This window comes from Oncorhynchus masou, chromosome 28, assembly GCF_036934945.1.
Source record: "Oncorhynchus masou masou isolate Uvic2021 chromosome 28, UVic_Omas_1.1, whole genome shotgun sequence".
NCBI classification, from domain to species: domain Eukaryota; kingdom Metazoa; phylum Chordata; class Actinopteri; order Salmoniformes; family Salmonidae; genus Oncorhynchus; species Oncorhynchus masou.
This window is the reverse complement of record NC_088239.1, coordinates 38,121,175-38,136,102: the sequence shown is the minus strand read 5'-3', so window position 1 is coordinate 38,136,102 and position 14,928 is coordinate 38,121,175. Positions and strand designations below refer to the sequence as shown.

Here is a 14,928-nt window from a genome sequence, read left to right as displayed (position 1 = left end):
TGTTGGTGCATTTGGGGGGGTTCTTGGGTGTGGGGAATGGAATTCATTGTATTTTTTACGTTTCTTCTTAGGGGGGGACTGTGGGAGGGGTCTCGAATGTTTGAGGGACAGCTATTAGGGAACTGTGGTGGGATCTTGGAGGGTTCGGGTTCGTGTGTGTCCTTCTCCCTGAGTGCTGCGTGCTCCAAAGCACCTCTCACTCACATGGCTCTCCGTAACATGATCAGGTCTTTCTCACAAGCTACAAGTGAAGAGAGACACATCGGGGACACAACTGCGCGTGTCCACATTTGCTTTTCGTCAGCCAGCAAGATGAGTAGGCCTAATGAACAGCAAAAGCACTAGCCTATGTCAATCTACTATCCCCATAGTACCAAAGCTGACCTATTCTGTGCGATAAATAAATATTCCAAACATAGTCTGGGAAAGTTGTGGGATGCCATAGATCCCAAATTAATACAACCACTAGCATCAAAAAACGTGGCTGACGCAACAGATCAGAAGGTTTAGCTTTAAATGTTGTTCAACTATTTGGCTATTTCTTCATATTATAATGCACACATGGCAGTAGGCTATAAGCACAAATCAAAAGTGACCACAAATGCCATTTTGCATGTAATGCTTTTATTAGAAAGGTACATTTTTATGGTGAAAATGATCTTCCCAAAACTTGAAACTCACATGATGCTTATGTATACCAGTTAGGCTCTACACCCCTTGTAAAGCAGATTAATGTGCTTCATTTTAAGTTATTTAGTGATACAAACCTTGTCAAAACATATGGGCTAGGCTACATGTGGTGTGCGACTATGATATATCTTTTTTGAGCTTCTTGCCTTATGCTGGGCATCATTCACAAGTGATAATATACACTGCTCAAAAAAATAAAGGGAACACTAAAATAACACATCCACATTCTTATTAAATACGTTTTTCTTTACATAGTTGAATGTGCTGACAACAAAATCACACAAAAATTATCAATGGAAATCAAATTTATCAACCCATGGAGGTCTGGATTTGGAGTCACACTCAAAATTAAAGTGGAAAACCACACTACAGGCTGATCCAACTTTGATGTAATGTCCTTAAAACAAGTCAAAATGAGGCTCAGTAGTGTGTGTGGCCTCCACGTGCCTGTATGACCTCCCTACAACGCCTGGGCATGCTCCTGATGAGGTGGCGGATGGTCTCCTGAGGGATCTCCCAGACCTGGACTAAAGCATCCGCCAACTCCTGGACAGTCTGTGGTGCAACGTGCCGTTGGTGGATGGAGCGAGACATGATGTCCCAGATGTGCTCAATTGGATTCAGGTCTGGGGAATGGGCGGGCCAGTCCATAGCATCAATGCCTTCCTCTTGCAGGAACTGCTGACACACTCCAGCCACATGAGGTCTAGCATTGTCTTGCATTAGGAGAAACCCAGGGCCAACCGCATCAGCATATGGTCTCACAAGGGGTCTGAGGATCTCATCTCGGTACCTAATGGCAGTCAGGCTACCTCTGGCGAGCACATGGAGGGCTGTGCGGCCCCCCAAAGAAATGCCACCCCACACCATGACTGACCCACCGCCAAACCGGTCATGCGGAAATGTTGAGCAACATAAGCTCATGGGCTCTCATGAAGTGTTTGATTATATTTTTGATGACATTTTCATTGATGTCAGAGTGATTAGAGGGATAATAGAGTGCTGAGTACCAGGTAGTTAGAAAGTTTGGTAGGCTACTAATGACTATCAGCAGCATCAGAGTTTAGAGAAGCCTAATTACCGTGACTAAACGATCCGTTGGAATTTGACAGCCTTCATGACTTGTGACCACTGGTGTGGCGGTAACGGATACCCCAACAGCCCTCGTCACAACCAGTTTTATTAACAGTAATTAGTCTTGGAAAAGTGTTGAGACAGAGCCAGTTGTCCCAATGCCATCTGAAAAAGGTAACATTTCACTTAACAATTTAGGAGTGTTTGCCTGTTGAAAGAGAGAAAGGTTACTAAAAGCCACTCATACTGGAGAGTTCTGTCTCTCTCTTTCTCCCCTCTCTCATTATCTCGTTCTCTCTCCTCTCCCTTGTCTAAGTGTGCTGCTGTAGTCTGTTAGAGGCCTGAGGTTTTCTGTCCTTCCCGGTGGATATTCTAAACGAAGAGCTAAATCATTTCTACTACACATTATTAGACTACACAGACTGCAGCTGCTGCCTCCCTCCTTCCTTCATCTCTCTCTATCTCTCTCGCTCTCGCTCTTCTGCCTCCCTCCCACCTTTTCAGACAGCAGACAGGCTTGAAACATGTTCGCAGTAGAGCCATGTTTCAAACGCTGACCCCGAAGAGGTCCCATGTGTTGTCATGTTTTTTTTCTCCAGAAAGGAGAGAGTGAGAGAACATTTTTCTCTCAATAAATCCCTGACAGATATACGTTAGAGACTAATAATTCATTCAACACCTGCAAGTCAAGAGGAGAGTGGTAGGAGGAGGGGAGGAACAGGGGTAAAGAGAGGAGAGGGAAGAGCGCGGAGAGGGGGAGAGAGGAGAGGAGGGGAAACCAAGCTGGAATCCAACGTTCATTTACTTTATTTGTTTAAGAGGAACAAGTTCATTTTCACCACCAGTCAGGCTCTTTCATGCCCCACTCTCTATCCCCCTGTCTCTCCCTCTGTCTCGCTCTCTCCCCCTCCCCATCGTTCTCTCTCTCTCTGTCTCGCTGTCTTTCGCTCTCCCCATCTTTCTCTCTCTCTTTTTCCAGCCCTCCCCCTTCTATGTTCTTAAAAATCTCCCCCCAGATCCCATGCAGTGAATCATAAAAACACTATTGTTAATAAACATAACTCAAACAGTCCTGGCACGGCAGCCGACGGGTGTGTTGTGTGCCATAGAAGTCCGTGTGTAATTCTGAGGGGCATATTTCATATTTGAATGTACTCCTCCTACCGGCCGTGTTGTATTAGCCCTGTGTAATTACCATGGCACCCTATTCCCTATACTTTTGATAGGGCTCTGGCAGCTTAGAGTTCTGCTCCAGACCCAACCCAAGACCACTGACCTACTGTGACTATGAATCCAATAAGGATTTTTGTTTAATTCATTTCTTTGTTGAATTTCTTATTTTAAAGAAAAAGGCTCTGAATCTGAAAACACTGTTATTTTGTCTTGACCGCTCGTGAGTTGTGGGCGTGTGAGGGGAAGCTGGGCTAGCACTTCTTCAGCAGAGTGTGGTCACCATCTCCCCTTATTGTAAACCACCTGGAGGCCTTCAGACATAGAAATAGAATGGGAATGTCCATTCTAGTAATTCTATTTCTATGGCCTTAGCCCTCTCTGGACCCTGGCTACACCTATAGCCCTCTAGACCAGGGTGCTCCAGTCCATTACTGTATGGATGTTCTAATTAGCATAGTTCTATGCCCTCAGCAGTCCTTTCTGCGCTGCCTCTCAGCAGGCTGCTCCCACCATTACGTTGCCCCAGGCTGAACATCTGGCTCTGTTCAAAAGTAGTGTACTATATAGGGAATAGTGTGCCATTTGAGACACATTACTGTTTCCACAACATAACAAAACCCAGTGGCTGGTCAGTCCGCGTCGACAGTCCACCCTGGCAGGTCAGGGCCCGGCCCATTAGTCTAGCCACTTAGGGACCTGAGAGGGGCCAGACTGAGCCAAGCCAAGCCAAGCTGGCCGGAGCCAAGCCATGTTTGGAGAAAACAAGCGTGCTGCTCGCCCTTTGGTGGTGGTGATGGCTACTAGCTTGGCCTGGTCTGTTCTCTTTCTCTACTCTCTCTCTCCACCTCTTTCTCTCTCTTTCTTTCGTTCTCCCCCTCCCCCTCTCTCTCTCTCCCCCTATCTATCTCCCCCTCTACTTTCTTACTTCCTCTCCCCTTCCCCTCTCTATCTCCCTATTTCTCCCTCCCTCTCTCTCCATCTACTTTCTTCTCTCCCTCACTTTTTCTCCCTCTCTCTCTCTCTCTCTGGCTGGAGTGTCAGATATCACAGCTCTGTACAGGGCAGTCCGGTCGCCTTGGTCTCTCTCTGGCTCTCTGTCCAACACACAGTTCAGCTCAGCCTTGCTCGGCTCCAGCCCCACTTTCAACTGACTTTGTGGTACTTTTGTTTCTTTTTTTTTTGTTTCTCTCTCTCTCCTCCCAACTGCTGTTGTTCCATGCTCCTTACACACACTGTTGTTAGTCAGTTCAGCCTCAGCCTCGCACACTGACCCAATGACCAGCATGACCCAGTAGTAACAGTTACTATTCTAACGTTTAAGAGTCTATAGCATTGATCTGTTCCCCAGATTTCACATGAATCAGGATGATCTTTATAGTTTTCCACGCTGTGTGGATGAGGTGGAGAGGAGAAGAGGGGAGGCAAGAGGAGGAGAGACCAAAGACCCCCAGACCAAAACACCTTATGAAGGGTCTGCTCTTGATTCCATGGTGATTGCTTTTCCACATCTCCACCTCCCTCCCTCCCCTCCACCTCATCCAGTGTACCTTTAAATATTTTATAATATGACATGACTGTTCAGATTTCCAAGTTGTGAATTAATGAGAGAAACAGATGTCCCTGTAGCTAGCCTATAGGCTGTTGTAGTTGGCAGCTTGTAGCTGGACCTGTAGGTTTTAGGTCCAGGGCTTGGAAGGTCAGGACAGAGACCCCAGGCATACAGGGCTGTAAGCTTACCACACTCAACTCTCTCACCTCTATCTTCGGGCTCTCCCTTTTTCTCTCATCTCCACTCTCTCTCTATTTCTATCTCTGCTTATCTCAGGGGTGTTAACATTACACAGAGGAAGATGTTATCTTCATACATCCTATGTCTATCTGTGTCTTCGGAAGTCCAAGGACCATAAAGAACACACATCCAAATCTAAACCAGAGCAGTTAGTAACATATGACAGAAGATAGGTTCTTTCTCTCTCTCTTTCTCTCTCTCTTTCTCTCGCTCACAGCAGCCTCATGAACTCAGCCACTGTCTGTCCCAAAGTGTCCCATAATTACCCCCACCAACTACACACATCCCTTCCTCCATCCTTCCTCCCTTCCCTGGCTTGGTCTGTCAGTCAGGGGATGAGTGTTTTCAATCAATCACTTTGGGAACTAATGTTTCCACTTCAGTTCAGCTCAGTCCACTCTAGAGAAGTCCTTCAATTCAATACATGTTCCTGATTGTGCATGAGAGTGAGTCAGTGTTAATCGTTTCTCAGTGAGGGTGTTGGAGGTTTCTGTGTGTCGTCAGAGTGAGTGTTAGGTATGTGTCTGTGAGGGATGTTAAATCAAGAGTTTTGCTCTCTCTGTGTGTGTGTGTGTGTGTGTGTGTGTGTGTGTGTGTGTGTGTGTGTGTGTGTGTGTGTGTGTGTGTGTGTGTGTGTGTGTGTGTGTGTGTGTGTGTGTGTGTGTGTGTGTGTGTGTGTGTGTGTGTGTAGGTGTGCGTAAGCCAGGCGTTGTTTGGGCTATAGGAGGGCTGTTGCTAGGGAGTGCACAATTACCATATAACTGTAATCGACGGTTATGGATGAAAACCATCATGAAAATATAATAAAATAACAGTCGTAACCATTTGGGTGGGAAGGGGTGTCGTATGAACAGCTGACTGAATGACCACAATGCAGCAGCACACATAGAAATATAATGAATGGAACGGGCTTGGAACCTCTAACCCTGGCAATTTGGCTGGTAAAATCATGGGTGCAATCACAATGGCTGCCTGGTATTGTGATGCAATTATTTACATGGTAATGTAGAATGTTCATTCAAATTATGTTAACTGATGTGGCTCATGCAAGGGAATGTATTTTTTGTAATGCCAGTTGAGTTGAATCAACAAATCACAGCACATATTTTACTTCCTGCTTTGCTCCTATTGGTACACTCGCAATTGCCGCCAATCCACCTATTATGTCTTCATTGACTTGAATGGGGACGCCTGTTCTATTCATTCCATTTCTATAGCAGCACATGCAGTCAGGAGTGGAGGAGAAAGTGTTTGTCTATTTTTTTGCTATTCTAGCAGTTATTACGGTGACCGTGGTCATTTGGATAGCCATTTACCGTCATCCAAAAGGCCCTTGTCAAAGTGTGTGGGGAATAGGGTGCCATTTTGTCTGCAGCCTTTGTGTTCCCTCAGACGGTTGTTCCCCCGATATTAATCAGGTTCTCTTTAAATATAATTTCATCAAATCCATTCTTCTAAGCCAGGGAGTACGCCAGTTGAGTCCCTGTGGAGTTAGGGTTTGTTTTAAGGGGATTGAGATGGTCTGTGGTTCAGATGGACGCTGAGTAGCATTTAATTCAGCACCAGGGCCAGACACTGACCTACACACCAGGCAGCATAGACCTAGACCAGACCCAATACACTACTTAGACCCTTAGACACTACTTAGGCCCTTAGACTGTTCCAGAATACACTGAGTATACCAAACAGTAGGAACATCTTCCTAATATTGAGTTGCACTACCCCCCCTTTTCCCTCAGAACAGCTTGAATTCCACAGGGCATGGACTCTACAAGGTGTCGAAAGCACTCCACAGAGATGCTGGCCCGTTTTGACTCCAATGCTTCCCACAGTTGAATTAAGCTGGCTGGATGTTCTTTGGGGGGTGGACCATTCTTGATACAGAAAGGCACGTAAATGTTTTTTCTTTCCCATTCGCCCTCTGAATGGCACACATATACAATCCATGTCTCAGTTGTCTCGAGGCTTAAAAATCCTTCTTTAATCCTTAAGAGTCTATTCTGTTGTGTGCCAACAAAAATAAGGGGTTAAACATTTCCACAAAAAAATATATATATATTTCCTGAGCTTTCTTATACCTCCAAGATATAGGACAGACACTTCAAAACCTTACCCTAGCTTTCTGATGTGTGCCAACAGAAACGGCGGCTGGAACCAAAAATCTCAACATTTCCTCCTCTCTCTCTATTATTCATTTTTAGACTGTCTTTTTTCCCCATTTATGAATGTGTTATTCAATGTGTTTCTATGGGCTAAGTAGTAAAGGCTAAATTGAACTGCTTCACATTTTAGAAGTTAACTAACCTGTTTCCTCCCCTTCATCTACACTGGTTGAAGTGGATTTAACAAGTGACATCAATAAGGGATCGAAGCTTTCACCTGGATTCACCTGGTCAGTCTGTGTCATGGAAAGAGCAGGTGTTCTTATTGTTTTGTATTCCGGTCAAAAGGTTTAGAACACCTACTCATTCAAGGGTTTTTCTTTATTTTTACTATTTTCTACATTGTGAAATAGTAGTGAAGGCATCAAAACAACGAAATAACGCAAATGGAATCATGTAGTAACCAAACAAGTGTTAATCAAATCAAAATATATTTTATATTTGAGATCCTTCAAATAGCCACCCGTTGCCTTGATAACAGCTTTGCACACTCTTGGCATTCTCTGAATGAGCTTTATGAGGTAGTCACCTGGAATGCATTTCAATTAACAGGTGTGGGATTTCTTTCCTTCTTAATGTGTTTGAGCCAAACAGTTGTGTTGTGACAAGGTAGGGGAGTATACAGAAGAAAGCCCTATTAGTCCGTATTATGGCAAGAAGAGCTCAAATAAGCAAAGATAAACGACAGTCCATCATTACTTTAAGATATGAAGGTCAGTCAATAGGGAACATTTCAAGAACTACAGTCGCAAAAACCATCAAGTGCTATGATGAAACTGGCTATCACGAGGACTGCCACAGGATTGGAAGACCCAGAGTTACCTCTGCTGCAGAGGATAAGTTTATTAGTTGGCTCAATCAAGTCTCTTCTTATTGGTGTCCTTTAGTAGTGGGTGAACGGATGATCTCTGCATGTGTATTTCCCACCGTAATGCATGGAGGAGGAGGTTGTTATGGTGTGGGGGTGCTTTGCTGGTGACACTGTCTGTGATTTATTTTGAATTAAAGGCACACGTAACCAGCATGGCCACCACAGCATTCTGCAGCGATACGTCATCCCATCTGGTTTGCACTTAGTGGTACTATCATTTGTTTTTCAACAGGACAATGAGTTTTATCAAGAAGGAGAGTGATGGAGTGCTGCATCAGATGACATGGCCTCCCCGACCTCAACCAAATTGAGATGGTTTGGGATGAGTCTGACCGCAGAGTGAAGGAAAAGCAGCCAACAAGTGCTCAGCATATGTGGAAATTCTTTCAAGACTGTTGGGAAAGCATTCCAGGTGAAGCTGGTTGAGAGAATGCCAAGAATATGCAAAGCTGTCATGAAGGCAATGGGTGGCTATTTGAAGAATCTCAAATATAAAATATATATTGATTTGTTTATTATCATTTTGGTTACTACATGATTCCATATGTGTTATTTCATAGTTTTGATGTCTTCACTCTTATTCTACAATGTAGAAAATAGTAAAAATAAAGAAAAACCCTTGAATGAGTAGATGTTCTACCTTTGACCGGTTGTGTATGGTCCCAATACAACCACGCTCCACTTAGTCCTAGGACAGCAGGTCTTAGACTGAGGCATTTCCATCCAGACCCAATACTCAACTGACAATTACACTCACTAAAGCCTTTCCAGAACCAGAACAGCCAGTAGTTAACCAGAATACTGAGGCCCTTTCAGACTCAAAAATGAGAACCCTTGTAATAACGTTGAAAAAATATTTGAATTGGGATAAAAGCTAAAATTGTATTTCTGTACAGACTGAGATTGATTTATTTGTGGGATTAATTGCATGTGTGTGACATTGACTGTGGAGTTCCTGGAACAACAAGAAGTGCTGAGACAAAGGCAGGTAGTGCCGAGCCGTGAGAGGAAGTGGCTTATTGCCTCCTGCTGATCTGTTCTGGTCTGGTCCAGTGAAGGACTCTCTGTAGACATGAGCAGCTCAACACCATGGTCACTTTAACCTGGGTTGGTGATACTTTCTCGAACTTCCTTCCCCCCTCATCTTCCCCTTGAGAACTTTGAGGGTATTTAGCTATTTGTGTCTGTGTGTGCGAATGTGTTTGAGTGTGTCTGTCTGTCTTTCTGTCTCTGTGTGTGTGTTTTGTTTGGTCTCTCACAGTGTGTGTTATCTGATGACCGCTGACTGTGTCGTTTCCACCTCTTTCCCTCTCTTTGCGCCTCCAGATCTGTATGAGCTGCTGTCTGCCCTGCCCTCCCAGCTCCAGCCCCATGTTGACAGCCCGGACGACAGCACCTTTATACACGACATGTTCGGAGAGAGGAGCCTCCACTCGCTGGTCAAGGTAAACCTACTCTACGTCTTCCTATGTTCCGCTCTTCGTCCTCTAAAGAGGGGTGTGTGTGTGTGTGCATGCTTGCATGTGTATGTAAGGGTAGCGTTAGGATCATCAAGAGATCCCTCCCTTTATTCTTTTCTCTCTCCCCCTCTCCTTTTCTTTTCCAGATTAGAACCCTTTTGGGTTCCATGTAGACCCCTTTCCACAGAGGGTTTTACATGGAGCCAAAAATAGTTCAACCTGGAACAAAAAGGGGTCCTTCAAAGGGTTCTCCTATGGGGACAGCCGGAGAACCCTTTTTAGTTCTAGATATCGCCTTTTTTTAAAGTGTAGAACAAAGAACAGGAGAGGGGGAGAGAGAGAAGAATAAAGGGAGGGATCTCTTGATGATCCTAACGCTACCCTTACATACACATGCAAGCATGCACACACACACACCCCTCTTTAGAGGATGAAGAGCGGAACAACCACAGAACCCTTTTGGAACCCTTTTTTTCGAAGAGTTTACTCTTTCTTTGTCTTTTTGCCTCCCTCCATCTCTCTCACCTATCATGTCTCTCTCCCTTTCTCTCACACACACTCCTCCTTCTTTCTCAGTCAACCTCTCCTCCTCTCTCTCAAGTCACTGTCTCCTTTCCTCCTCTCTATCTATCTGAAGTGGTTCTCTGGGTCAGGCCAGGCGGCAGGGTTGTTGAAACAGATAGCTCCGGAGAGGAGGAGAGGAGGAGATGAGCACACTTGATAACTTTATTTCTCTGGCAAACAGTTCTAACGAGGGAACCACATGCCTTCAGTACAGCAGGCTGCAGTCTGCCTGCAGTTTGTCTGCCCCTCTCTCTGTGTGTGTCTGCAGACTTCAGCAGCCTTCTGTACTGTAGTCAGCAGCACCACTCCTCCCTCTATTCTGTAATTCATCCCTCTATCCTCCCTCTATTTATTTACTCTCCCTCTATTCCTCCCTCTGTTCTTAGGGACAAAGCCCAGGGTTTACATGCAGTATCAGCCTCCACGACTAGTGCTCACTTTTCTTCTTTTCATCTTTAGTATTACGTTTACAGGTGTGTAGTTTGAGATTTTGGCAATTAGTTGTCTACTTCAGATGAACTAAGTACTGAAGTATTGTAAAAAAAAAAAAAAAAAAAAAGGTCAGTCAGTAGCAGCCAGTTTTTGACCAGTCTGTTTGGCTGCCATCTTTGTGTCATAGACAAGGGAAGGGAGGGGGAGAGAAAATTGACATAATATTTTTCCTCCCCTCACTATAGAAACCTTTTCTCTATTAGCACGTGTTTGTCCAGGATCCAGGTTCTGCTTTACCAACGCAAGCAATGTGTTTTTATGGGTGCATCGTGAATGGCACCCTATTCCCGATAGTGCACTACTTTATAGGGAATAATGTGTGACTTAAGACACATTTATGAAATAGCTCAGGTGCTTGGGTAAAGACCTGAGGTTGACTTAGGAAACCAAACAGGGACATGTTATGCTCAGTTTGTTATGCATGACTTTGGACTAAAGCATTTTCACCAGATAATGATGGGTAGGTCTGCATATGTTCAAAGTGCAGATTGTGTCAGACCAAAGAAAAGCTCATGTAAAATGGTACAGATATAATTAAAGATTGTGGTCACATTTCCATAACATTTAGGCAGGCATGTGGGTGGACCTCACCTGGGGCCTCATTTATAAACATTGCGTAGGCACAAAAGAAGGTGTACGCCACTTTCTAAGCAAACTTGACGGGAGAATGTGCGGTCCTCCACGGACACTTTGACCTATACATACGCACATAAACTGGAGAAATGAGAAACTGCAGAAGGATGAAACTCGAGAAACGGTGTGAAATTGATACCATTGTGTAAAATAAATTGAAATATTACCTCACGTATTATATGTGACGAGTTCCCTGGAGTGCACATAAAAAAACACACACAAAAACATGATTTAGGATAATAAATACAAACGGAGATATCGTTTTTTGCAAAAGAACCCTCAAATACAGTTTAATTGGGAATCATATTTAATTGGATATGTAATTATTAAACAATACTTGCATGTTATTAAAGGTATTCTCATAAATAATAAGGTAAACAGTAGGACAATTTACGATGAAACTAAGCTGTTTTTGATGCCTCAGTCGGGCAGATACGAGTGCGCAGTTTCATATATTGTTATCACATGTTCGTTGCGCAGAACTGTCAATGTGATAATGGCCCTGTCATTGTCAGTTACAGTCAGGGTAATTACCACACCTTGTAGTGGGTGGGTGTTGGTGGCAGGGAAGTCAGGCGCAGGAGAACGAACTTGGTATAAAACGGAGTAGTTTAATAAGTGCTGACCAAACTTCAAAAAACTAAATATATCAAAATAACAAAGTGGGTACAAAACCCGTCGCACACCAACATGTACTAGCACAATCACATACAATAAAACAATCTCCGACAAGGACATAAGGGGAAACAGAGGGTTATTAAATACACAACATGTAATTGATGGGATTGGAACCAGGTGTGAAGGAAGTCAAGACAAAACCAATGGAAAATGAAAAGATGGATCAGTGATGGCTAGAAGGTCGGTGACGTCGACCACCAAACACCGCCCGAACAAGGAGAGGGACTGACTTCGGCGGAAGTCGTGACACACCTGAAGGTGTTATGCAATTGGGTAGCTTTGACAATCAAATGGGTGGGTATAAAAAGGCATGCAATTACAATGTGTAATGACACACAATGGCTGCTTTGGCACTGTTGGAAGATTTGGCGATTGGAAGAATTCGGAGAGAGCGGATTTTCAGAGATGTTGATGAGTGACTACCGAGAGATGTTATCTTGGATCTCTGTGCTGTAGTGGGCCCAGCTTTACAGAAGAAGCACCCGCAGAATCCAAGCCGTGCCTGTCCCACTCCAACTCCTTGGCAACCACTTCAACTCCTTGGCAACCTCGTTAATAGCGTTGATGGTGTCTCTCTGCATTTGCAGGACTGCATCTGTGAGGACACGGCCACTGGAGGGTTGTGACGGACGAGGTGCAGTGGAGACGCTGGGGCTGGGCGCACTCAGCTCCTGCTCAGATGCAGCACCTCCGACCCCGCTGGAACATTCAGCTCCTGCTCAGATGCAGCACCTCCGACCCCGCTGGAACACTCAGCTCCTGCTCAGATGCAGCATGTCTCAATTGTTTGCTGTAACACTCAATGCTTAAACACAACTTGAATACATTTGCACTCCAAACGCTGGAACATTCAGCTCCTCATCAGATGCAGCACCGTGACCCCCTGGAACACTCTGCTCCTGCTCAGATGAGCATCCTCTTACCCAGCTGGAACACTTGCTCCTGCTCAGATGCAGCACCCTTTCGACCCCGCTGGCACAAACACTTTGTCCTGCTAAGATGCAGCACCTCCGATCCCGCTGGAACACTCTGCTCCTGCTCAGATGCAGCACCTCCGACCCCGCTGGAACACTCTCAGCGTCCGCCACATGCTGCCACTCTAACACCCTTTTGGCATTTGTAACACCCACATGTCCACCAAACAATATATTCTTTCTTGCTTCAACCTCTCCTACAAGAACTTCCATTTCACACTGGGCAATTTTTTTTTTTGCCTTTGTCTGGATTTGCTGTCATTGTCTTCATGCAGTTTGGATTAATATTAATTAGGGGCGTTTGACTGACTATTTATTGACAACTATGGGCGTTCGCGTGCGCCAAATTTCACGTGCGCCAAGTTGATTGTGACTTATAAAGGGAAACCGCCGTGGGACGTGCATGCTCACTGTTATATAAATCTGAATGTTTGTGCCTAAGCACTTTCTGCGATGTGAATCCTCCCCACAGTTGAATATATGAGGCCTCTGATCTTTGACCCCATGGGATCATGGCTGATCGAGGTTATTCCCTATTATACATCTCTCCTGGGGAAGGAAACTCTGTCTGTCTGTGTGGGGAAAGTGATATGTTCATGTTCCCTTACTGGTTCCCAATCCCAAACCCTGAAAGACCTCAAAGCCTGTGTCTATTCACAGTGACAGACCTCAGGCTGTTGAAGTTGTTGAAAAGTCTGGACTTTGCAGAGTCTTGGCTTTGCAGTAGCTGTAGTTCCCCAGGAGGGGGAGTCTGTTAAGAGAAAGGAAAACCTCAACTACCCATTGCCAGCTACTGAGTCTCAATAGAACAGTGCAGGTAGATGGGACCTGAATTGACTGGGATAAGTGTTTTGGGTTTCGGGAAATGCCAGTCTGATGTGTGAGTCTGAGAGACTGGTGGCTGGTGAGGAGCCAACAGAGCAAATCTAAGAAGTCATACACTCCTTCTCCTCCTTTCTTCCACCTCTCTTCTCTTAAAAAATGTTTGAAACGTTCAACAGAGGAGAGCCCACCAACAAGCTATGTGATTGTCAAGGGCTGACAGTTAGGATTGGAAGGAGGGTGGGAGTGGGAAGAGGGCTCAGCGGGGGTTGCTTTTTAAATGTTTAATATTCTAAGTCCCGGTAATGAATTGGCACCAGGCACCTTGCAATGTGAATTCCACCAACACCATCAGGTCACCAACTTTCTGAGCCAACCTGTCACCGACTCCCTGCGACCGGCTGCCTGGCTCTCACACTGTGGTTCGCGTCAGCTGCAATCTATAAATACCCACAAGATTTACAGCCTAATGTGGCCTGATTTGCCGTCGCTACTGTAGCGTAATATATACCCTATTAAAGAAGAATGATGCCCCAGCCTGCCCAGCCGTGAAGCAGGGCAATAAGTCATGGTGACGTGAAAGAGAGCACGCACATTTATCTTCTTCTTCCAAGACAAGACCATTTATATCTTTAGGTGTTCTTTGTTTCACTTTCTCTCTCTTCTCTTTTCTCAAAGAAAGCTGAGTTGAATGAGCTGCTAGCGTGTCTTAGTAATGAAGGCTGAATGGAGGGGTGTTTGTTCTAATCCTGCTTTAGACAGACAGGCTGGCCTGTTACTGTGTGTTTCCTTCTTCCCTGGTACCCGAATGTCAGCCCGACAGACCCTGCCAGACATAGATAGAGAGAGAGAGAGAGAGAGAGAGAGAGAGAGAGAGAGAGAGAGAGAGAGAGAGAGAGAGAGACAGCGTACAGTACCGGACAACCCTCCCACCTTACAGGTGAGCCTTTCTGGCAGAAAGAAACCACCATTGCTCAGTTGAACATGGCTATCAACAGTGACACCATTACATTAATCCCTACTACCCGATCTCACACACACACACACACACACACACACACACACACACACACACACACACACACACACACACACACACACACACACACACACACACACACACACACACACACACACACACACACCTGCAGATACAGAGTTCACCCGTCACTACACAGGGCTGAGAAATAGAGGTATTGGAAGAGGCTAATAGCAGGGAAAACATCCTAGTAATCTGACGTTTAAACAGCTCAGGCTGTTCCTGCTCATATGGTAACCATCAGGTCTCACCTGGATTATTGTGGAGCATCGAATGGCTGGGTGCCTGGTTAGGACTGAATCCCTAGCAGAGCTAGAAGAAGACCGAGAGGGAGGGAGGGAGGGAGAGAGAGGGGTTGCACTGCGTTTCCCAAACTAGGGGTCGTGGCTTCCCAATGAACAATGAACTCTCTGAACATCCCAATACCTTTCTGATGCATTTCAAACCATACTTCTTTCAGATTGAAATACTATTGCAAATCAGTTTTTACATTTTTTGATAGACTTT

At 45.0% G+C, this 14,928-nt stretch overlaps 1 protein-coding gene across 3 annotated transcripts in view; it reads left to right on the top strand.

Annotated features, from left to right (window-relative positions):
• LOC135517552 (MAGUK p55 subfamily member 7-like) overlaps window positions 1-14,928 on the top strand; it is a 260,440-nt gene that overhangs the window by 112,943 nt on the left and 132,569 nt on the right. For 2 of the 3 annotated variants that reach the window (XM_064941965.1, XM_064941964.1), the window contains one exon: window positions 9,086-9,204. In XM_064941965.1, the coding sequence (XP_064798037.1) occupies window positions 9,086-9,204 (119 nt within the window). Of the gene's footprint in view, window positions 1-8,003; window positions 8,172-9,085; window positions 9,205-14,928 lie in introns of those variants that run through there. The other variant, XM_064941963.1, reaches the window with a different exon arrangement.